At 47.5% G+C, this 20,999-nt stretch overlaps 5 protein-coding genes across 7 annotated transcripts; 2 read left to right on the forward strand and 3 right to left on the reverse strand.

Moving 5' to 3' along the window:
- The first annotated feature begins 14 nt into the window (after positions 1 to 14).
- Positions 15 to 2,309, forward strand: LOC148319220 (uncharacterized). Its single transcript, XM_088281651.1, has 2 exons — positions 15 to 95; positions 1,109 to 2,309. Exon 2 carries the CDS (start codon positions 1,125 to 1,127, stop codon positions 1,353 to 1,355), a length of 231 nt encoding a protein of 76 aa, XP_088137777.1. The 5' UTR covers positions 15 to 95; positions 1,109 to 1,124; the 3' UTR covers positions 1,356 to 2,309.
- On the reverse strand, positions 713 to 9,946 carry pisd (phosphatidylserine decarboxylase). Of its 3 annotated transcripts, XM_088281644.1 has the most exons (12): positions 9,756 to 9,946; positions 8,674 to 8,717; positions 8,419 to 8,552; positions 7,082 to 7,216; positions 6,898 to 6,999; positions 6,588 to 6,711; positions 6,014 to 6,160; positions 5,355 to 5,515; positions 4,631 to 4,741; positions 3,524 to 4,011; positions 3,206 to 3,407; positions 713 to 3,086 (listed from the first exon to the last, which is right to left on the reverse strand). In XM_088281644.1, exons 1-10 carry the CDS (start codon positions 9,797 to 9,799, stop codon positions 3,949 to 3,951), a joined length of 1,065 nt encoding a protein of 354 aa, XP_088137770.1. In that variant the 5' UTR covers positions 9,800 to 9,946; the 3' UTR covers positions 713 to 3,086; positions 3,206 to 3,407; positions 3,524 to 3,948. The 3 variants fall into 3 exon arrangements, with proteins under 3 accessions (XP_088137770.1, XP_088137768.1, XP_088137771.1); XM_088281642.1 differs by having other exon boundaries at positions 3,524 to 4,741; positions 9,756 to 9,944; XM_088281645.1 differs by lacking the exons at positions 8,419 to 8,552; positions 8,674 to 8,717; positions 9,756 to 9,946 and adding an exon at positions 7,721 to 8,349 and having other exon boundaries at positions 3,524 to 4,741.
- rnf224 (ring finger protein 224) lies at positions 2,629 to 3,852 on the forward strand. Its single transcript, XM_088281649.1, has 3 exons — positions 2,629 to 2,704; positions 3,212 to 3,388; positions 3,550 to 3,852. The coding sequence occupies exons 2-3, from the start codon at positions 3,212 to 3,214 to the stop codon at positions 3,850 to 3,852; spliced, it is 480 nt and encodes a 159-aa protein (XP_088137775.1). The 5' UTR covers positions 2,629 to 2,704.
- Positions 9,947 to 10,138: 192 nt separating the features above from the next.
- wdr36 (WD repeat domain 36) lies at positions 10,139 to 17,115 on the reverse strand. The gene is made up of 22 exons (XM_088280861.1): positions 16,779 to 17,115; positions 16,453 to 16,480; positions 16,266 to 16,366; positions 16,079 to 16,196; positions 15,846 to 15,978; positions 15,371 to 15,425; positions 15,115 to 15,247; positions 14,829 to 15,001; positions 14,626 to 14,746; positions 14,487 to 14,552; positions 14,179 to 14,268; positions 13,947 to 14,089; positions 13,744 to 13,861; positions 13,500 to 13,665; positions 13,265 to 13,373; positions 12,892 to 12,971; positions 12,711 to 12,818; positions 12,395 to 12,635; positions 11,553 to 11,663; positions 11,394 to 11,475; positions 11,126 to 11,313; positions 10,139 to 10,837 (listed from the first exon to the last, which is right to left on the reverse strand). Exons 1-22 carry the CDS (start codon positions 16,926 to 16,928, stop codon positions 10,688 to 10,690), a joined length of 2,664 nt encoding a protein of 887 aa, XP_088136987.1. The 5' UTR covers positions 16,929 to 17,115; the 3' UTR covers positions 10,139 to 10,687.
- Positions 17,116 to 17,309: 194 nt separating this feature from the next.
- LOC148319224 (E3 ubiquitin-protein ligase MARCHF5-like) lies at positions 17,310 to 20,464 on the reverse strand. Its single transcript, XM_088280863.1, has 7 exons — positions 20,329 to 20,464; positions 19,761 to 19,837; positions 18,873 to 19,093; positions 18,599 to 18,729; positions 18,369 to 18,534; positions 18,136 to 18,296; positions 17,310 to 17,800 (listed from the first exon to the last, which is right to left on the reverse strand). The coding sequence occupies exons 2-7, from the start codon at positions 19,793 to 19,795 to the stop codon at positions 17,672 to 17,674; spliced, it is 843 nt and encodes a 280-aa protein (XP_088136989.1). The 5' UTR covers positions 19,796 to 19,837; positions 20,329 to 20,464; the 3' UTR covers positions 17,310 to 17,671.
- Between the last annotated feature and the right edge of the window lie 535 nt (positions 20,465 to 20,999).

The raw sequence follows: 20,999 nt of genomic DNA on the forward strand, positions 1-20,999 counted from the left end.
GCTTCAAGCATGTAGAAGGAGAGAGCGGAGCTAAGTTTTCCATTGTTTTGACCACAGCTCAACTTTTTGTCCTGAAGACACGTCAGCTTCACCAGGCAAGTCACACTTTTCTCCATCAAATCGGATTCACATGGCAACTTTGACTGCAAAAAGCGAGGCCGCATGATGACTCGCTCAAGCGTACTGTGGAACAACAAATCTGAGGCCACATTTGGCCAGTTGCTCTTTCGTCAATGGTATCCTGGTGCTTTCGGAGCAGAGACCTCCGCTAAGGCAAAATTTTGACTACAACAGTTTATTGCGCTTTGGAATGCATTTGGCTTTGGTTGACTTTTTGTTTGTTTGGTAACTGGCAGCTTCCTGATTAATGGGAATAAAATGTGCAATTGTAACTGATTTGCATGAGACCAGTATGATCAAACAGAACATTTTCAGATGATTCCAGTGAAATAAGAATGTTTACTTGTGATAGAAATGAGGAGAGTCATGAATGTGGTCAAAATTGTAGTAGTTTTATTTTTTTTCTCGATTTACTTTTTTTTTTTTAAATCAGACTTTTAAACATTCTTAACTTTCTTAATCTTTTTTTCAAAGGTTAGTATCACTGGAAAGCTTGCTAATCATAGAAACTTGTAATAACAAGTAAATATATATATATTATATATATATATATATATTATATATATATATTTTACATTTTAAAAATATTTTTTACTATATCAACACTTTTGACTATTTTGACTAAGACAAAACCAGTAACTGAAACTGAACTATGACAATTTGTGCATTTTCTTCTTGATAAAGGGATGGAAATAAAAAAATCTTTCTTAAATCAGATTCATTGATTAATTGGAAAAAAATAATTGGCCGATTAATTAATTATTAAAATTAAGGACCGCAAGTACCAAAACCAGGTCAGGTTAATACGAGTCTTATTTCAGTGTTTCAGGTACTCAAGGAGGCTGCCAATACCAGATGCAGATACATAAAGAAAAAAAAAATCTAATATCTGTCATTCACTTGATTTGTGGTCGTGGATGAATCGTTACACCCTTGCCGAACAAATGAATGTGTGACATTTTTCTTCCCTTTTCTGATTGGCCGTCAGCTCGCCAGGCAGCGCCATGTCATCCAACATTCGCGTGTCGCTGGACAACCCGTACGGTCAGGTGACCATCCCTCGTGCCCATCTGCGCACATCAGCCGACAGCGCCACGGTGATCGCCAATCCGGGTGCGCTCAACGGAAATGACCACAACCCCTACGTGGGCCCGCCGCCATATTTGGTGAAGGAAGCGGACGAGGAGGGCGGCGGGGGGCGCTGCACCTGCTGTTACCGATGCAGGAGGAAGTGACCTCACAGCCGGATGCCGCACCGAGACTGATTGTTGCCGGGAGAGGAAGACGTCGTCGACTGAAGAGAAGTGAAATGGCCGCCGTTTTGTTGGGGTGACCTGCAAGCCTAGCCGCAAACGACTAGTCGCTAATAGGTAGCCACTAAGGACTAGTAACTAGCAGCTAGCCGAAAACAGCTAGCCACTAACTAGCTGCTATCAGCCAGCGACTAGCGATCAGCCGCTAACAGCTATGCGCTAACAGCTAGCCTCACACAACTGACAAACCTCCCTTTTAACGCTGGGAAAACTGAAAATGAAAGACTGAAGGCGTCAATTAATTAGAAAAAAAAAAATCAATTAATGAACTTGCCATGTGTACTTTTCTCTTATTATTAAAATGTTGGTTTTATGGTTTGTAATTTTTCAAATGTTTGTCAACTGTGAGCGTTTTTAATAGGGTCTGACCGATTAATCGGCCGAATGATTTGTATATTAGACCTTTACAAATTGTACCTCCATCAACCCCCAAAATGTGTCATTTATTTTTTTCACACGAATCAATCGCAGTATAAGACAAAGATAATGACTTTTTTTTTTTTTTTTTTGAGAGGGGGGGGTTGGCCGATTTAAGCCTCTTTTGTAAAGTTAAATCCTGAAATCGAAAAAAAAATCTTCAAATGTTCTATTTTTGCTTGAAATCCATATTCTTATCGTTTTAAGTGTTAATTCATTCATTATATATTTAAAAAAAAGAATCAGCTGATGAATTTTATTCTGCCAAAAATAGGGATCGGCTTCCCAAAAACTTCCATTCGGTCGGGCCCAAGTTTTTTTTATCCTTGAAAATGTTGAAATGTCTGTCAAACGTTGACCCACTGAGCGAGGTTAATGAAGGGGAACGTAAAGTTGAGGAGACCACGCCCCAAGGTCGTCGCCAAGGAAACAACTAATAAACTTTAGTCATAAAATGCATTTTCCTGTTTCGATGAATGTTTTTTGTGAAGAAAAATACACATATACAGAGAGCGAGCGAGAGAGAGAGAGACTCCAAAACTGAATGCCCAGATTATCAACTTGCATGTGAGGCCCGCATGACCGTGACCCTAAACAAACGTGTCCAATCACAAGTGACATAAGCGCGGCATCCAGTCCCGTTGCTAGGCAACCGCTGGCCACTGTTGCAACCTGATAAGCGACAGCGGCAGCCAATAGAAAAAGACATGTTGAATATTTCATCCGAATCCGACAAAAGTGGCGTGCGGGAAGTGACGCCGGAAGACAATGACAACGACAACGAGCAACCGAAACGAGACGTCGTCTTCGTGGCATCACGAAGACCCAAAGCAGAAAGGATGTGACATCATCAGGTATGAATTTTATGAAACCTTCATAAAAAACATTTTGAACCCATTGCTCACTAATTGCCCTAGTCTCTTTCGAATGCAGAAATTTTTTAAGGGGAAGTCAAGTCCAAAATATTTTTTTCCAATAATATGTTCTATGCAACCGCGCTCGTCTAAACACAGCATTCGGATGAATATTACGTTTGCGGAATAGGAATGAAGCGGCAAAACGTACCTCTTATGATTCATCTCAGGGGGGCGGCCATTTTGCTGTCGAGTGAAGATGACATCACAGTGTTGTGCGTTCAGTGTTAACCTTCTCTGTCTCTTGCACTTAACGCCGCTGCATCTCTTCCAATCGAGCTCAGCGCTGCCCTGGCATGTTGTGGCACAACATGGAACTACACTGAAGGCACACAAACTGATATTGGGACTTGCTTGTGTGATTGTAAAAACAACCCCAAAAAAAAAAAAAGCCATAAATATGAGAGAATGACAACCAATCATAATCCTGCGCGTGTGTACCCTTAGATGAAAATGTCGAAGGAAACGGAAGAGGCGCGTGGCAGCTCGGCGGCGGCATCCTTGCGGTGCATCGTGTGCTTTGGCCGCTATGATCTGGCGGCGAGGTTGCCGCGGCGACTGCATTGCGGACACATTTTCTGCCAGGCGTGCATCAAGCGACTGGACGCCGTGATCAATGAGCAGGTGCCTTCCTCATCCCGTCCTTGACCCCGACACAGGAAGTGGTGCAGTTACGCTCAGCAGTAAATATATAAATATAAAAACAAATAAATGAAACACACGCACATTTTTTTCACGTACTTAAGAGCGACAACCAACCTTGCTTCCCCTTTGGTCTCGGTCAGGTTTGGATCCCGTGTCCTCAGTGCCGGCAGAACACGCCTCGTCCCCGCGGGGGCGCTGCCGCGCTCGACCTGGACTTGACCTGTTTCTTGGCCCTCAAGACGCACACCGGCTGCGCCCCCTGCGTCGTCGAGGGGGCGGCGGTCGGGGACGGGAAGACCAGGTGGGCGGCCAAGGACGACGCGGACACAGACGCGTGGTCACACGGGGGCCTCGCAGAGCCACGTTTCCATCGCCATGGCAACTGCTGCAAGCCTCTCTCCTATTGGCTTCGTTGTTGCTGCTGCTGCTCGGGGCGGGGTTAAAATAAGGGGTGGGGTCTAATCATCATTGAAGCAGCAAACATCGTCAATCGGAATGACTGAAAGTCTCCACGTAAACCCAGCTCGTCAAACTCAGTCCTAATGGAGCTCCCCGCTCTTCGTGGAGGATAAGGGGCCGGTCCGGATGCAAACGGCAAAAATCTGCAAATAATTAGGTACATATTTTTTTTTTTTAAATGAGAAGAAGGCAGCTTGTGGGTTCCGTTAGACCCAAAAATAATTGACGTTCATTATATTCATTCTAATTTTCCATCATTTATTTTTAAATTGCAAATAACCAGAATAATTAAGTGAAAATGCCAAATGCAAATGAGTTAGGCAGCAAATAATAGAGGAGCCCCCCACCCCAAAAAAATATATATATATATATCGTTGAATATACGAGGGTCCACTGTACAACTCAACCAATCTTCAGCACATAATTGGAAATTCTTTTAGGGGCGGAGCCTAAATCAGAAGGCTTTTCTCTTCCTCCTAACTCCAAAAAAAGAGGACTTGAGAATTGACACGACTGTTTCCAAGATTTCCAACAATTCAGCAGCTGCAAGGTGTTGCGGGATTTGTCCTCAATGTTTCGCCCATGGGCAAGTCTCATCTCCCCCTATCCCCAAGTTCAAGTTCAACCCAGCCGGTCAGCCAATCAGAGGCTGCCCAGCCCCTCGCCCATCCTGACAGTTTGACCCGGCTTGACGCTGAAGGCAAAACTTTTGGGGGCTTCAAAGAGGACCACCACGGTAGAGCCCAAATTGAACTCGCCCACCTCCTCCCCCCGCTGCAGGGCCACGCCCTCTTTGGCCATCTCTGCCCCCGCCGTGTAATGCAGGTCGTGGAAATGGCCTTTTTTGTCGCCAGGTGCGTTCGTCTGCAGCTCCTGAAAGCGGCACAAATGGGACATAGGGCACGATGCGTTAACTTTGCATCTCCTTTATACTTCTTGCAAGTGTGGACATTTTTTATTTGTGTGTTTGATGTGTCTTTAAGGGGCGTAGCCTTGCAAGCCACATCTGCATGTCAAGGCGTTCCGTCCGGTGAGTGTCCACCTCATGCTCCTAGCATGGTGCTTGTGTTACATTGACGTGTTTCAATAAATGGCTGAAAGTGCGGCTGTGGCTCTCGCATCCAAGTGCAGTCATTGCACCGTTTTTTTTTTCAGCGTGACTGAAGAAAGAATAACAAGTATTTGACTTTGGGAGTCATATTGAGTGTCAATACTAGGGTCTTTTTGAGAATCACTTTGGGAGTCACTGCTTGAGTCACTGGTAAAGTCGGTATGTGAATTATTTTAGAACTCTCTACTGGAGTCACTCCGAGAGTTGATTTGTGAGCGATTTTAGCGGCAGTGGGAGTCACAGCGGGAATCACATCAGGAGTCGCGTCAAGAATCGACGCCGACGTCGACGCACAATCCGGTGGGCCGCAAAGAGGGATGTCATCTGCTACGGCGCGATATGTGCATGCAAGTGTTTGTGCAGGTGCCAACTGACTTGGTCAAAGTAGATGCGGATGGATCCCACGTTGGTGGCACCCACAGCCGTCAAGGAGAAGAAGCCGTGCCGCCATCGGCCGCTCAGAGCCACGCGCTCATTCAGGCAGAACAGTGCCTTGACACGGCCCGCCACACCCGGACTCACCGACAGCAGCGAACCTGACCGCCGTGCACATACACTTCATTAACGGCACAAACACTCAAGTCGTACATTAACAAATATCCAGAGCTGGGCACTTGACCCTATTTTACTGGTCAGTCCCCCGCCCTCCGGCCGCAATCTGGGTACCATTCCGGCCTCAACCCTCCGGCCTTATTCATAAATATTGTCAGCCCCCGACCCCAAACAGTTGGTAGTGACGCTAAAGACGTCTTCGGAGGCAATTTTGTCGCAAGTAGGTTCATCACACGCATGAGGGCCGATTTGTGGGCTGGACTAAAATCCAACTCCGGCCTTTGTTAACACTTTTTGAAAATTTGTCATCACCCCCGCGCCCCATCCTGCCTCGGGACAGAGTGCCCAGCTCTGCAAATATTACAACCCCCCCCCCCCCCCCCCCACACACACACACACACACACACATGCACGCAACATCACCAAACTTGGCACAACCACACGCAGACAGCAAAAAACAGGAAGTGGCCGTGAGCTCTGACCTGTGAAGTGTCGCCTGTGCGCCACGGTCCAATCGGCAGGCGAGTGGAAGCGATGATAGTCGCCAGGGGCCAAGTACACAACAACGTGGAATAGGTCGTTGTCGGGACTCGCCAGGAGGCTGTCCCGGAAAGACGGCGACGGGGTCACTGAGAGAGTCACAATAGAAGTCACTTCAAGGAGTCATTACAGGAATCGCTATGGGAGTCATTTTAAGAGTCACTGTGGGAGTCTCTTTTGACATCCCCACGAAAGTCGCTTCCACTTTGGGAGTCTCCCAGGAAGAACGATCAGGGATCACATTGGGATTCAAGGCATGAGTCATTGCAGGAGTTACTTCGAGTGGTACTACAGGATTTACGAGTAGAGCCACTTGGGAGTTAATTTAGGCATCACTAACTGGAGTCATTTTGGGAGTCACGTTAGGCTTCATTAGACAACTCAAAGTGAATTTGGAATTTGCTTCCAAATTCACATCCGGAGTCACAACCGGAGTAACTTGAGGGGTCACTTTGGGAGTCTTTATGGCGATCAGTTAGGGTTACTCGTGTGCTGTGATGTTCGTGTTTTGCTCACGGTTGCTGTGTCCATCTTGCGGCCCCAGGAAGTTTTCCAGGCTGTACGTGACGCCCTTCACTTGCTCCACCTCTGAACTCAAAACGCGACCCAAGTGAACAATCCTGCCATCTGCGGGACACACCTGACATCACATGTCAAGAGTGAGTCACCTCAGTGACGTCATCGCCATCGTCATAAATCCAGAAATTCCGAAGCAAACAACTTTCCATTCATTCATTTGTCAGAAAAGCTTTCTTGAATTACTTTTTTTGGGGGATTTCATAGTTTGACGCGATAAAGAGGAAGGAGCTTGTTGAGGAAATCTTACCAGGCAGGAAGCGGAGCAAAGCGGTCGCACCGACTCTTTGAGACGGCGCCGAAAAAACTCTCCAAGATTGCGGTAGTGGCGCAAGTCCTCCACCGCCGCTTCCTAGTGGACAACAAAGTACGGGAACCGCAATTCAATGTGAGTGTGTATAAGTGTGTGTGTGTGTGTGCATGCGTATTCTGACCTGCATGTTGACTCCAAAGGTCCAGATGTAGAGCGAGTAAACGGGTTTACGAAGCCACGTCGGAAGCTCGATCCCATTCACACGACCCCACGCTCGAGACAACAGGCGAGTGGGGAAGGAGCGATATAGCGCCACCTGTGGGACGCACACGACACTGCCCGTGAAGCAGAGGCGGTGTGTAGCCAATCAAAGTGAGGCCCTCGCGCGATTGGCTGACAATTTTGGCGAGGAGGTTCATCAGACGCACGACGGCGATTCGTGGGCCGGACTGAAATCAACCTCCGGCCATTGTTAATCAAACCCTTTTTGAAAATTGTTCACCCTTATTCACTCAAAACTAACTCGGAAGCTTGTCTCTCACACACACGTGCACACGCACACAAACTCACGTAGGAGGACAATTCTCAGGGCGTGTGTGTGTGTGTGTGGGGGGGGGTGCGCGCGTGTGTGTTAAGTGGGTTAACACAGGATCAAGTGGAATTAGCATCTTATGCTCCATCTGCGCGCACACACACGGACACAAATATGCAAAAAACACACGCACTGTATACGCACAATTACCTCACACAGTAGACACATTTCTCGCACGCTCGCACGCACACGCCCACACACACAACAACAAACTGCTGCCCGCCTCACCCTTCCTCCTCCTCTTCCTCCCTCTCTCATTTTGCCAACACATCGCAGCTGGTCACGCCTACTACATACCCCATAGAGGTGGCGACATGAATCGCCATGTGTCTCCCGGGCCCTCGGTTCAATTCCCGCTGGAATTCCACGACCCACTCGAGTGTTTAAATCCCCGTAGGGCCCCGCCCACTTTCCAGCTCCCTGCTGAGACTCCGCACCCTACAACAGCAACTTCTGCGGGACAAAGACCAGGAACCTTCTCGAGGTGTCCCGCGAAGGGCTTCTTCATGGAGGAGCCCTGCGAATCCTGGTTACTACACTCAGACTCGCGTCGTGGGAGGCGCCCCTTTCCCTGATCGGAGCTGCATCGCCCGTCCTGCGTCTCCGATCTCTTCTTCTTAGGGCGGGCGACATCGACTGTGCCGCCTGTCGACGGGGGTTCCACAGGAGCTGCTCCGGCCTGTCCCGATATTCAATGGACATACAAGGCTTCGTCTGCAGAATCTGTTTGGGCTCTCTCCGCCTGCACGGGTGGCACGGGCTAGTCGTAGCGTCCCCACTTCATCTATAACTATCACCCCGTCATCTCTTGCCCGCAACTCTACGTCATCCATTCCCCCCGCTACTCCCACACGCGAGTATCGCGCTTCTGAGGATTATCCTCAGGCGCCTCGAGTGATTTAACAACAACAACAGCAACTTCTCACCTGAGTGGGCGTGGCCAGTGCAGGCGGGGCTGCGTCCTCCCGGTCCCGCCTCTTGTAGTGCTGGTAACCATAGTAACCGCCTCCCGTCACCACCAGGATGGGGAGGGGCCTGGGACGCAACAGGAAGCCCTGACCTGACAGAATGGACAGCGGATTGGCAAAGAGTGTGCCCTGCCTCCTTTTAAGGGTGCTGATTTCAATGTATATAAAAAAAAAAAAAAAGACTCAAAATGTTTTCTTTGTTTTTAAACTTACCAGAGCTGAATAAGCGTCGCTGGTTGCAGCTCACAGAGCGAAATCTGAAAGATCCACGTTAGCGTTAGCATGAGCTATTGCGAGTGCTATTGCTCATGTCCGCTATGATAGCATTACGCTAGCACAGGAAAAGACCAGCTTTGTGTTTCAAGCGTGATTGGTGTTTTGCATGCACGCTTCATGTTGCGAGTATGTTTTGTGCATTCTGTTTTGAGTGTGTGTTTTGTTTTGAACTAGTGAAACCTCTTTTAATGTATTATCAAATTATGTTCGCCCATCTATGGCATTTTCCATTGTGCATTAGAATTCAGCTAAGAGTTGAAACAAAAAGTTTGAAAATTGATCCAAATAAAAATAGAGAAATGGAGCAGTGACAACATACAGTGCTACTTTTGACTTTCGAGTTGAACCTTTAACGCAATCACGCTCGTAAATCAGATGACTCAGGTTTTGACGGAAAATGAATTGAAACGCCATTAATGGGTGGAGGCTCTTGGCAGTTGATGTCCCTTCATCTGATTCCAGCGACACACGTTCTGAAACACTTTTGTTGACGAGAGACGAGAGGTGGCACCTCATTGGCACCGCCCCCCACATGCTCCGACACCCGAGCGCCAGCGTATCTGAATCTTGCTTGTAATTCACATTTTAGCTTGTGACGCCCAAGAAACTTTGGGGAAGAGGCGGGGTTGCATTTATGATTTTTTTTTGTAATGCACCTAGAGACAAAAAAAGAAAAGAAAAAACGACAGCAGGCCACTCACCTCATTTGGGCCATTTAGCATAAAGAGTACTTGCCATGTGATCTGTGTGAGCCCGGATCGCGTTTTGAGACACCTCACACAATAAGTTGTACCCTTCAACAAAAAAAATCTATCCAAAGACGGCGCGATGACAGCTTGACGTCTCACGAAAAAAGCCTGCAGTGAAATCTTGTTTCTATCAAATTGATCAGGCTTTGCGTGCCACAGGCACACCCTTGTGGCGCCGCGTTATAAAAACGACTTCAGTCGTACAGTTTCAACTTTTCCACAACGCGTTGAAAGCTTTCAAAAGAATTAAAATACAAGAAATTCAAATACCTGCAAATCTTCCGGCCGCACAACGTCCACATGGACGCCGCCATCTTGTGTGTACGGAAGTGACGTTGGATGACGCGGATATTGTTTGCGCTGTAGTCAACTAGTTTAAACAAAAGTAGCGTAAATCACTTTATTTCTTTCTGGTTTATATATTGGTCTTCTCAGATATATATAAAATATGTCAAGGCAGTATGCTGTCGGCAATAGGAGACGCATGTACGGTGGCCGAGAAAGGTCACAACACAATCACGTTTAAATTTTTATTTCTTTTTTTACAACCACTTTGAACTACAGCAGCGCTATTGTAGAATAGGGACACCACCACTCACCAGAGAGGAAACGGTGGGGGCGACAGTTTTTTTTGTTATGAGTTTCATTAAGCAAGACCAAATCCTGCTATCATCTGAAGGAGTTTGTGGTAGTCTTGTAATGAGCCGGGGGAGGTATCTTGCTTCTAACCTAGTTGCTAAAAGCAGTCTTGTGTTAATTAGCAGGCAGAATAAATGTATTAAAAAAGGTAATACAGCCGATATAAAAAAGTATTCATGAGAAGTCCAGGGAGAAAAAAAAGAAAGCAGTGATGAGCGAAAAAGAATACAATCAAAGCAGGAGGTGAGCAGCTGACGTCGACACACTACGCAAGCACAGGTTGCTTAAAATCATTGTTAATCTCAGTTTTCCTTTGAATTAAAAATAAAACAAATTAAAAGTGATGCTTCTCTTTCTTCACCCAAAACAAACACGCCATCTACCGATTAACGACTCGTCACATCAATCATAGTTTGCCTGCACATAAAACCTTTTATTTCTTGACAATATTCATGTTGAAAATTCAACATTAGCATGAAGCGGGCTTTACGAAAAAAAAACAAAAAAAAACAAGAATTGCAAACAAAGCAGCACATGGACATGTACAAAGCCTGAGTGTGCGCTCACAAAAGTGCGCTCTTGGCGTACGTTAACAAACAAAGCGATTGATGGAAGGATGCCCGGAGCTCCGCCCACCCTGCCTCCAGCCGAGAGGAGAGGCGGTCCAACGCTGCCATGGCGACAGCATCCTGAGCCAGCGAGCGAAGGTGAAGCTGTAAACAGGATAGAAAACTGATTGGCTGGGTGGGTATTCCCTTCACATGCTCTAGAAAAGTCTCACGATGAGGTACGATTCAATTAATTGTTTCCACCCGAGAGTCGACTACATAGGCCAATGCATAATAATCAATACATACAGTGATTGGGGAGCAGGAAATGACTGAATCATTTTGAACGCAGTGTCAGCATTTGGGATCATTTACTCATTTCTGAGTCCCTAACTGCTACACAAAGATTTTTATGGAACTAAAAAACTATTACATTCCCAGTCATGATGTTACCTTGAGAAAGAGCGACAGGTAGGCGTGCGCCAGATCAAAGTCGCGCCCACCAGCCAGCATGCTGTCAATCATGTGAATGAAGGCCAAAAGGAGAGTGCTGGCTCCACCCCCTTCAGGTGACAGACCTGCAAGCTCGACGGATACAGCAGACGGACCAAAACCCTTTAACAGCTCCACAGGAACGGTGACTGAATGGACACAAACAACAACAACAATGGTATCAAAACAATTAAACAAATATAGTTTTGTTCTGCGTCAATGCACTCACACGAGCCCGCGTCAAATCCCGCCTCCAGAGCACAACAGAACTTTGACTTCTGAGATGGCAGAGTGCCGCTCAACACCTTTGACTGACACGCACAAACGATGATTATGACTATGATGAAACGTTGATTGGAAAAGTCCAAATAGTGCGATGAACGCTAACTTGTGTTTCTTGCTGCGGTTGGGCGAAGCGCGGCGTCAGGCCTGGCACGGTGGGCAGGAAGAAGGGCGCCGATGTGCTGGACACAGCCGCTGTCCCCGCTTTATTCCTCCTCTGGGCGAGAAAAAAAAAACAAAAAAAAAAACATGAAAACTAACCAAAAGGAGATCTTACATTCATTGAAGAAAACCACGTTACCCGAGTCATGTCACCACCTTGTGTCATGTGACTGTCGTGTGACATTGCAATCACGTGTTGTGTCACGAGCCTGACTCATGGCCATGATTTGACATGCGCCAACATTGTTCCATGTCACGTTAGTCATGTCATGTTACGTGTGTCCTCATGCCCTATGGCCAATATGTTAATGACGCGTGTTCAATGTGTCATATGACACACAACTAACATGCTGTCATGTCATGTAACCATATGCTCCTCGGGTCACAACCATCACGTTACCATCTGGCCATCCTGTGTTATGCGTGTCATGCATGCCACATGAACATCATGTGAGACGTTTTTCATGCGGGCATGGGCCAATTGTGTGTCATGTGTCAATCATGTTGCATGTGCAATATCACGTGATCACTTGGGAGTTGTGACATGTGCCACATGTGAGCATGTACTGACACGTGATCATCATGTGTAATGTCTCATTTGAGCATGTCTTGATGTCATGCGAGATAATGGCTGTGTTGTCATGTGACAACCACATGCCCTCTCATGTGACCTCCTTTTGGAAGTCGAATGGCAATCATGCGATGTGACTCATGTGACCATCAGGTGTTTCACTCAAACGTGCGCTGGCCGCCATGACAACATGTGTCACATGATGACTCGTGTACCTTGATGGTGTCCAGGCACAGCAGATGTTTCCATCTCGACTCTGGTAACTGCGACAGCGTCACAAGCTCCGCCCCCAACTGCTCCACCGAGCTGTATGACTCATCAGGCCCCGCCTCGTCCTCTGACATCACTTCCTGCTCGGACTCCAGCACCCCTACCCCGGGGAGAGTCTCAACTTCCGGCTGATAGTCGGCCGGGAGTGGGCGGAGCCCCACAGGCCCGCACAGGCTTTTATTGGTCCTGAGGAGGAAAGCCACTCTGTGATTGGCTGCTGTCATTTTGTGTAAACTGAAATGTCAAAGTGCGTCTGCTGACCACAAGCAAACGCCCAGGCTGTCCACATGCGATGTCGCCAGGAAGTCTCCGGTAGGGGACATGGACACGCCCACTGGCGCCATGGAAACCAGGAAGCAGTCCACCAGGCTGAGCAGGCAAGCAGATTTTTTTTTTTAATGCGCATTTTGGTTTGAAACAAGGTGAGAACTTGGCGTCTCACCTTCCAGAAGGGAGGTCCCACGTGCGAATAGTGCAGTCCATCCCGATGGTGATCAACCAGCGACCGTCTGGGCTGAAAGTCTGACAGGGGACGAAAAGCAAAGGACAAATGAATGTGAATTGGAGAAGTGTTTCAACGTTGAGATTTGGAAAAACTAGGAAGTGATGCGACGGGTGGGCAATATGGGCTGACAAAATACATTGCGATAATTTGACGATATTCTCCCAAACACATTCTAAAAATGTGCATGCGCTTCACCAAGCAATCATGGCTAGACAGCGTTTGTGAACGGAAGCGTCACTACCAACTGTGCTGTGTGTTTGTGGAGAAGAAGGGAGTGCCCAGCTCTGGTTTTTGATAGCGACTCACTCACCATGTCATTGATGTTGCCGTGGTGACCTGCAAACTTGCGGACCACTCGCTTGGTTTCCACGTCAACAATCAGGAGCGTGAAGTCATCCAGAGCCACTGCCAGCATGCCGCTGACGGGAAAAACGCACGACACATTTGTGAGTGTCATTTTTTGTTTTTGTCTTTGCATCAAGAGTGCGCGCTTCATACATGAGACGTGACATCTAGCGCCACGCTAGTAGTAATAATCTAGCTACCTGTCCCTGTGTAGCTTCATTCTAGCAGGCGCCGCATTCAGCTTTATTAAATCTTCCTGTTTGCGGGTCTTGAAGCGCCAGAATTTGAGCAGACAATCGGACGCGGCGGTGAGGGTCAGCTGATTGAGCGCATCGGTGGCCACGCCTCGCACTGTGCCGCAGTGAGCTTTGGGAGGGAAAAAAATGTGGAGTCGATGGAAGACGGGGGAGTGGGAGCACCGACGGCAGAGGAGTGGCGGTTCACCTTTCTGCTCGTCTCCATAGCAACCACGATGGAGACCAGACTGTAAGTTGTAAACGTCGACGCGGCCGCTTGAAGACCCCACATTCACAAAGTTTCCACAGGCGGTGATGTCAACGGCCTGGCATAAGACACGAAGAGGGCGTAAGTGTGCAAAGGGCAGCAGTGCGCCACGTGAAGGTGAGCGCCGGGACGGCCGTGATTACCGTGGCGACGGCATCTCTGTCGGCCCTGGGTGGTCTGAGGTGGTGCGCGCCCATGGTGCAGCGCTGGTAATTCCAGGTAGTGGATGCCAGGCGACCACGGTGACACGCCACGATGCCGTCCCAGTCCGACTGGCGGGCTACAGCTGTCCGGAAAGACCATGAAAGTGGACATCACGTCGGCCATATTGACTCTTGAGCCAACGCGTGTGCATGTGTGTGTCTGAGCACTAACCGCAGGAGAAGGCGGTGATCGCGGGCAGCCGCATCTGCTCGTATGACAAAGTGTTCTTCTTCTTCTTCTCTTTCTTTTTATTGATGGAGCCTAAACGCACGTGCAACAGCATAAACAAACATTCAGACAAATATCTCACGCAACAAACAAATCTCGCATATAAACAAAACAAAATGCACAACCAAAAATACAAGCAAACACACACACGGCAATGCACGTACTTTGAACACGCATGCAAACATTTCTCATGTAGACACACACACACAGTTGAAGAACAAATAAGGTGGTGTGGCTAGGCGGAGTCAGACCATGTCCAAGGTTCTTGTTGAATCGCTCATGGACGGTCGAAAAAGACTGCAGTGTCCCGTCTTGACCTGTAGAGGGGGACATTTTCTTTTGACAATCGGCATGGAAATGGAAGTTGCTTCCGCCTTAGTTGTCACGAACCTGCGCTGAGGATGTTTTTGCCGTCGTCACCATAGTGACAAATTGTGGTGGGCGGGCCACTGTGACCCTGGCGATTTCTCAGCAACCTGGCTCCTCCCCCTTCCTGGTCAAGGATCCAGACCTGAAAAAAAAAAAAAAAAACTAAGAAAAAAAGTCTTGAGGTAGTCACTGGTCCCGCTGGAATTAACGGCAGCGGCGCCAACCTTGATTGCGTTGTCGGCGGCGGTGGTGATGAGAAGCGGCTCGCCGTGCAGGAAGCTGATGTTCACCGCCGTCTTGTGGGCGTGTCTTAGCTGAGCCGCTAGCTGCTGCCGCTCCAGGTCCCACAAGGTCACGTGACCTTGAGGGCTTCCCGCAGCCAGTGTAGGCGGGCCGTCTGAGGGGGCGGGCGTGGCTCGGTGTTAGGTCACATCACAAACGACAAACACACCTACACATACACACAAACACGTATAGGCCCCTTGTACACCGCTACGAACGCACACTCACCTGTCCGGAAAGCCAGCGACGTGATTGGTCCCCAGTCCTGCGTGAAGGCCATCAGCGTCTCGTCCAATCGGATGTTGTGAATGATGATGCGACCCGTAGCCGTGCCAACGCCCACCACATCCACTGCTGGGCTCTGTCCAGTTCACAAACGCAAACACACGAACAGCAATATCATGCACCCGTGCAAAAAATAAATAAATACCCCCCCCCCCATGCAAATGTCTTCGGCACATCCACAAATGTCTCACACACTCACCTGCTGCAGCGCGGTGACTCCTGCCGACCAGCCGGCAAACGTGTGCAACAATTTGCTGGACGCCACATGATACAAGCGCAACACAAACACACACAAAAAAAAAAAAGTTAAGTGTGATGATCCTAAGGGTGGGACATGCATCCGTTTTATCGATGAATTTGCGTCAAGACATTGTTTTAGGTTACTTTTTTTTTTTTTATATGAAATAATAATAATTAAATAATTGCAAGAATATTGAATGGGCAAAATGTAGAACATTTGTGTTCAGTTTCTCATTTGGAAAGAATGGGGTGGAAAAAGTGCAACTAAAAATAAGGAATGAGAAAATTTTTGGAACATGTTGAATGAGTGTCGAGGAAACTAAAAGAAAATCTGATGGGAAAAATTATTTTGTGGGGCAACCGCTGCAGATATTTAAATGTTTTTTATGTTTACCAACCCTAGTTATTACTTGATACTACACTAAAGTGCTAACCTGGTCTTGAGGTTCCAAAGCTGCAATGGACCCTGGGAACTTCCCAGCAGGACTTTGTTGAGGTACGTGCTGGGGTGCATCATGGCTGACACTTCAAAGGTGGCGGGGTCAAAGTGCAACTGCAAGTAAATGTCTGCCGAAAGGAGCCAACAACGCGTCATACTAATCAAACCCACATAAACCAACTGAAATACAAACAAACATGCCTGCAGACACATAAGATCTGCTCTTACCACCGCTTTGAACATCCCAGACGATGACGACACCGCCGCCATCGGTCGAAATCAGCTGGTCACCGAAAGTAAGCAGCAGGCGAACTTCCCGTTTGTGTCCACGATAACACACAACCACCTGCGCACAAAGAACATTCCAGACGCCGTCCACCACACACTCGAGGCCCCGCCCACGTCATGATCTGACCTCTTTGTTCTTGGCGAAGGCGTGCACTAGCGAACCTGCGGCGGCAAACGTCAACATCCTGTCTGCCGCCACACACGTGATGTCATCCTGGAGGCTGTTACCTGGGCAACCGCATCACACGTCGTCAGCCAATCGGGGCACGCTTCACTTTGCGGTCAACCAAAACAAAGACTGGAACAATACTCACTGATGGCCACGATGCCCAAACGATTGACCTGGAGCAATTAAAGAAAAAAAATTAAATGACGAGTACCAACGAGGTCATTAGGACATTTTCAGAACCTTTGGAAGTTGTACAGAGAACGTCCAAGGACGGGAGGAAGAATTGATAAATGAAAGGAAAAAAGTTAACGAGGGAGGCTAAGAATGAAGCCAAAAAGGAAGGAGGCGAGAGGACCAAGGAGAGAAGGGAGGGAGGATAGGAGGAAGAAAGAAAGGAAGGCAAGAAGGAAGAACTCAGAAGAACACAGTCTTAATTTGATCACGGGTCACAGCAAAACGTTTTGTTCTTACGTTGTACGTGTGCAAACATTTGCCGACTGACGTCACCAGGTAGAACTCCCGATGTTTGCGATGGTAGCGGAGCACGTGCGGCACGTGGTTGCAGTAAAGTCCCAAAAGCCGGAAGCCGCTAAACAAACAGCTTCCACCTCCTCCCGCCATCGAAGCCGACAAATACAGCACCAAAAGCCCCAAAAGACGACGGCGGAGACGATGACAAAAAAGGTGACAACGCGAAATCGACTCAGACGAAGAAGCTGACTGAGCGGGTGCAATAAAGCGTCCGTGTGGAAAACTGCCCCACGAAGCGAAAGTTCCGCCCAGACGAGCCAGAGGATGCAGACTAAGTCGGCGCAATAAAATGAGTCCGTGTGGGAAAACTACACGACCACGTGAAACTGCACGACCGCTCAGACAAACTTTTTTTTTTACTTGTTTTTAAGACGTTAACATGTGCGCACACACATATACACACACACACTAAAGTATCAGTGCAACACGTATACACACACACACTAAAGTATCAGTGCAACCGAGGCGATGTACTTTGTTGCATCACAAGAGTTTTATTAAACAAATTCAACTCAAAACTTTGGAGAAATGTGCATTCCTTCGAAGCACAAGCACATTTTTTGTAAAAACAACCACCGCCACCACAACAACCAAAATGTTTTTTTTTGTTTTATTTGGGTGTGCTTACGTTTTTGTGTCTTTCCTGACAATCAAAACGTGTTTGTTTATATATTTAAAAAAAATAAATCAATAAAAGTTTTGTGCGATTGTGTTTTTGTGATCTTTTACGGGAAGTGATTTGTGATGAGCAGCGAGCGAGCAAGCGAGTTGCTGCTGCTGCTGCAAGCGAGCAGCGCCTGGGAGGACTTTTCTCCTTTCAGCCAGCCGTCTCGTCATGGACTGGTGGCTGTGTCGCGGGTGTCCGGGTAGTCGAGGATGTTTCGCTTGGTCTGCATGACGTGCTTCTGATGTTTGACATACACCTTCAGCGAGCCCTTCAGCAGCACGAAGGTGGCGCCCCCCTGTGGACGGAGGAATTCACAAATTCACAGCCAAGTTTGACTACGTAAACCATCATGTCGCAATCAATGCATGAATACATGTGATAATTTGTTTTTCAAGTGACTAGGCTGTATTTTATTTTGTCATGTCATTGATCAGCGGAGCAGGACAGTCCATGCCGGGAGTGGAACAGTCCGGCCCTGCCGGACACCTATTTTTGGGGCGTGGCAAATTTAAAAAAAGGGCTCGATTAATCAAGGCCGGAGTTGGATTTTAGTCCGGCACTCTGGCGTGTGATGTGGTCGCCAAATGCCCAGCTCTGCTGATCAGTAAGCAAGCAATGAAGCGGGCTCACCAGGAGGGTCTGCTGCAGGTTGGAGGCGACCCGTCGGAAGAGGAGACGTCCCAGCAGGCTGGAGATCCACGGGAGGACCAGAGCTCCGCACAGCGTCCGCAACACAGACATGCGGTCTCCCGCCAGCGCCGCCGGCAGGGGGGGCAAGTAGCCGCTCACAGCTGCCGCCGCAAAACGTCAACACAGCAATGAGAACGCAACCCATGCATGCTTGCGCGTGCATGTGCACGGACCGTGTTGCCGCTGGTCGGAATATCTGAGCCACAGGCGCAGCAGGAAGTCTTCCCAGCGGACCATCTTTCCCAGAACCAGAACGACAGGGATTGCGGGAAGACCCATCAGCAAGAAAAGTGGGTCGGCACGCTCCATCATGTTTAGGCCCTTCTTGTGTCCGGCCACCTGATCCCCGCAACGTACACTGTTACAACACACACACAAACGCACACAGACGCTTGCTGCTCACCTGCATGACGGCCACGGCGCCGTAGGTGACGGCGGACCAGTACGCCGTGCCCACCAGCATCCCAAAGGCGGCCAGCGGACTGGCCCGAGACAGCGCGCGGTCCACCTGCTGCAGGAAGTACACCAGCGGACCTGACGCCACAAAAGAGCAACATCAATCAACAACGTTAATATTTAGCAAAACACACACGCTTTGTGAGCGGCGAAAGAATTCATCAAGAGTGGCAGCCTCTGTTTGCCGGCTGGCCACTGTGCCGAAAGAGAATCTGTCATACCCATCTTAGGAAAGACAATGTGGTATCGCGTGCCGCATTGAGGGCAGCTGACGCCCACGCCGCCGCCATCCCCGTCGGAGTCGCGTCCTCTCTGCTTCTCGTCCAGCCAGCGCTGAAGACACGACTGGTGGATCCATTTGGTGCAGCCTTTGCACCGGCACGGACTCAGCCACTGCGCGCTGTGGTCGTCGCTCTCTGAGGCGAAACACACCCAGCAGTGTCTGACACACACACACAATGCCACAGGTCAAAGGTAATTTGGGGAACAGCTCATAAAAGATCAAAAAGATGAGGAGGCAATTGTAAATTCCATATTATTCATATGGTATTGCACAAGACTAAATGATTTTAAGAAGAAATTGTCTTGGGATTTTTCTGGTAGATATTGCAATTTTGATTGAATTTGCGATTTTCTTCACAAAGTACAGTGACCTTTACAAACATGACAGAAAATGCCATTTATCAATAAAAGCTATTATGGGAATAATGCAAGGACCCTAAAGAGGTTTTTTTAAGGAGGGGGAGTTCTTTCTCAAGTTTTTAAAAACTATTTTCTGTCAAGTATAATTTTGTATTGAGGTGTAATTGTTTTTATGAAACAGTAAAATGTGGCAGGATTTATTTAGATTTTTTTTACTATAAAAAAAAAAAACGCTAAATGGGTTTATTTAGCTTTTGAAAAACGGGAGACCAGGGAAAATGCACCACCCCCTTGCTCTGTAAAAATGTGTGATTTCTGTCATCACATCCTGCAAAGAATTCAAATCTGCGGATAAGTGACACTCATTTATAGGGGAAAAACAAAAACTTTTTGAGCCTCTAAGGAATTGTATGCTGGGGTCCCGTTTATCGAAGGATGTTTGGAGGGGTGGTGGGCGGTGGTTTTACTTCTCCGGCTGCTCCTCATCCAGCGCGGCAGCCATGATGATTTTCTTCTTCACATTAGCATGAATTCATCAGACAAGCTGTGGAATGACACATTTGCCACCATTTGTTAGGCGACCCTAGCCAAAATATCAGAAACAATTATTCCACACTTGAGTGATGTCACACACACACACACACACACACATACATACATACACGCAGACACACGCAAACAGACACACACACAATTTGATCATCACTCATCAATTCCTGTTTTTTTATGGCAAACCAAAATGAAACCGGAAGTAATTCCGGAAAAATGAAAGCACGTGACTTAATGTGTAGCACAACACGTCACTCGATCGTATGAGGTCCAAAATTTACAATGACAGCGTATATAAACACAAACTTTGACTGAGCTACAATCAAAAGTTTTTAACCCACACAAGTTTTAACTTCCAAGTGCGAACAGGACATAGCTAAACTATTTTAGCTCGCTATAGCCTAAACGACGGCAGGTAAACGAACATTCAGCACGAATTAAACTTACACTGGCGACACACAAACATCCCACTACGACAAAACTCACCTTTAAGCAACAATACATGCAAACAATTAATATTGCCCGTATTTTTTATTCGCTAACTCTCTTGAGCTCTTTTTGTATTGCTTGTGATTACGGGCGTGTCCTCCCGAGACACAACCCCTTTTTGGTAATCTCGCACTGATTGGTCAGCCGGTATATTCAGTGCACCAGAAGAGTGTGGGAAATGGGAGCCTCAACCATGAGGAACAAACAATGGGAAATCAAATTGATATTTGATTGATAAATAAACGAACACATTAATAAATACATAAGACAAAAAGAAAAAAAAGAAACATTTTCCTCTGCAGCATGTAGAAATGTGACGATTGTTTCAAGCGGTACTTCAAAAAGACTTCACACGCACACGTGGAAAACCAAAACAAGTTGGTCAGGCTGGTTAAGGGAATAGTGGATTATTTTAGTCACAAAATCCGTAAAAGAATGAAAAACAAATACCCCCCCAAATGTGTGACATGTTTAAAAAAACCGATCATGTTTTCAATATTCTCCACAATCCCCAAACCAAATTGTATCTCAAGGTCAAGAAACCACTGCACAATAGAAATAGACACAAAGCTTTACCTTTGCTAGGCTTCGTAGAAAGGTACATACTCGGATATAGACTACAAGCCTGAAAATCTACACAAGTACACTCGCCAGGTTATTTCTATGGA

This window comes from Idiotropiscis lumnitzeri, chromosome 18, assembly GCF_059441095.1.
Source record: "Idiotropiscis lumnitzeri isolate Australia: NSW breed Sydney's pygmy pipehorse chromosome 18, RoL_Ilum_1.0, whole genome shotgun sequence".
NCBI classification, from domain to species: Eukaryota; Metazoa; Chordata; class Actinopteri; order Syngnathiformes; family Syngnathidae; genus Idiotropiscis; species Idiotropiscis lumnitzeri.

What these genes read in the sequence shown, in the direction of transcription:
- LOC148319224 (XM_088280863.1), bottom strand. Translation starts at nt 19,795, where the DNA reads ATGGCTGCCGCGCTGGATGAGGAGCAGCCGGAGAA. An exon ending in GATGAGGAGCAGCCGGAGAA is followed by an intron (nt 19,094 to 19,760) that starts GTAAAACCACCG and finishes TGTGTGTGTCAG; the next exon opens with ACACTGCTGGGTGTGTTTCG. An exon ending in CATTGTCTTTCCTAAGATGG is followed by an intron (nt 18,730 to 18,872) that starts GTATGACAGATT and finishes TTGTGGCGTCAG; the next exon opens with GTCCGCTGGTGTACTTCCTG.
- rnf224 (XM_088281649.1), top strand. Translation starts at nt 3,212, where the DNA reads ATGAAAATGTCGAAGGAAACGGAAGAGGCGCGTGGCAGCTCGGCGGCG. An exon ending in ACGCCGTGATCAATGAGCAG is followed by an intron (nt 3,389 to 3,549) that starts GTGCCTTCCTCA and finishes GGTCTCGGTCAG; the next exon opens with GTTTGGATCCCGTGTCCTCA.
- wdr36 (XM_088280861.1), bottom strand. Translation starts at nt 16,928, where the DNA reads ATGGCGGGAGGAGGTGGAAGCTGTTTGTTTAGCGGCTTCCGGCTTTTG. An exon ending in TTTGGGCATCGTGGCCATCA is followed by an intron (nt 16,367 to 16,452) that starts GTGAGTATTGTT and finishes GCGGTTGCCCAG; the next exon opens with GTAACAGCCTCCAGGATGAC. An exon ending in CAAAAACATCCTCAGCGCAG is followed by an intron (nt 14,553 to 14,625) that starts GTTCGTGACAAC and finishes CCCCCTCTACAG; the next exon opens with GTCAAGACGGGACACTGCAG.
- LOC148319220 (XM_088281651.1), top strand. Translation starts at nt 1,125, where the DNA reads ATGTCATCCAACATTCGCGTGTCGCTGGACAACCCGTACGGTCAGGTG.
- pisd (XM_088281642.1), bottom strand. Translation starts at nt 9,799, where the DNA reads ATGGCGGCGTCCATGTGGACGTTGTGCGGCCGGAAGATTTGCAG. An exon ending in CACTGGCCACGCCCACTCAG is followed by an intron (nt 7,217 to 8,418) that starts GTGAGAAGTTGC and finishes TGCGTCCCACAG; the next exon opens with GTGGCGCTATATCGCTCCTT. An exon ending in TCCGCATCTACTTTGACCAA is followed by an intron (nt 4,742 to 5,354) that starts GTCAGTTGGCAC and finishes TGCCGCTTTCAG; the next exon opens with GAGCTGCAGACGAACGCACC.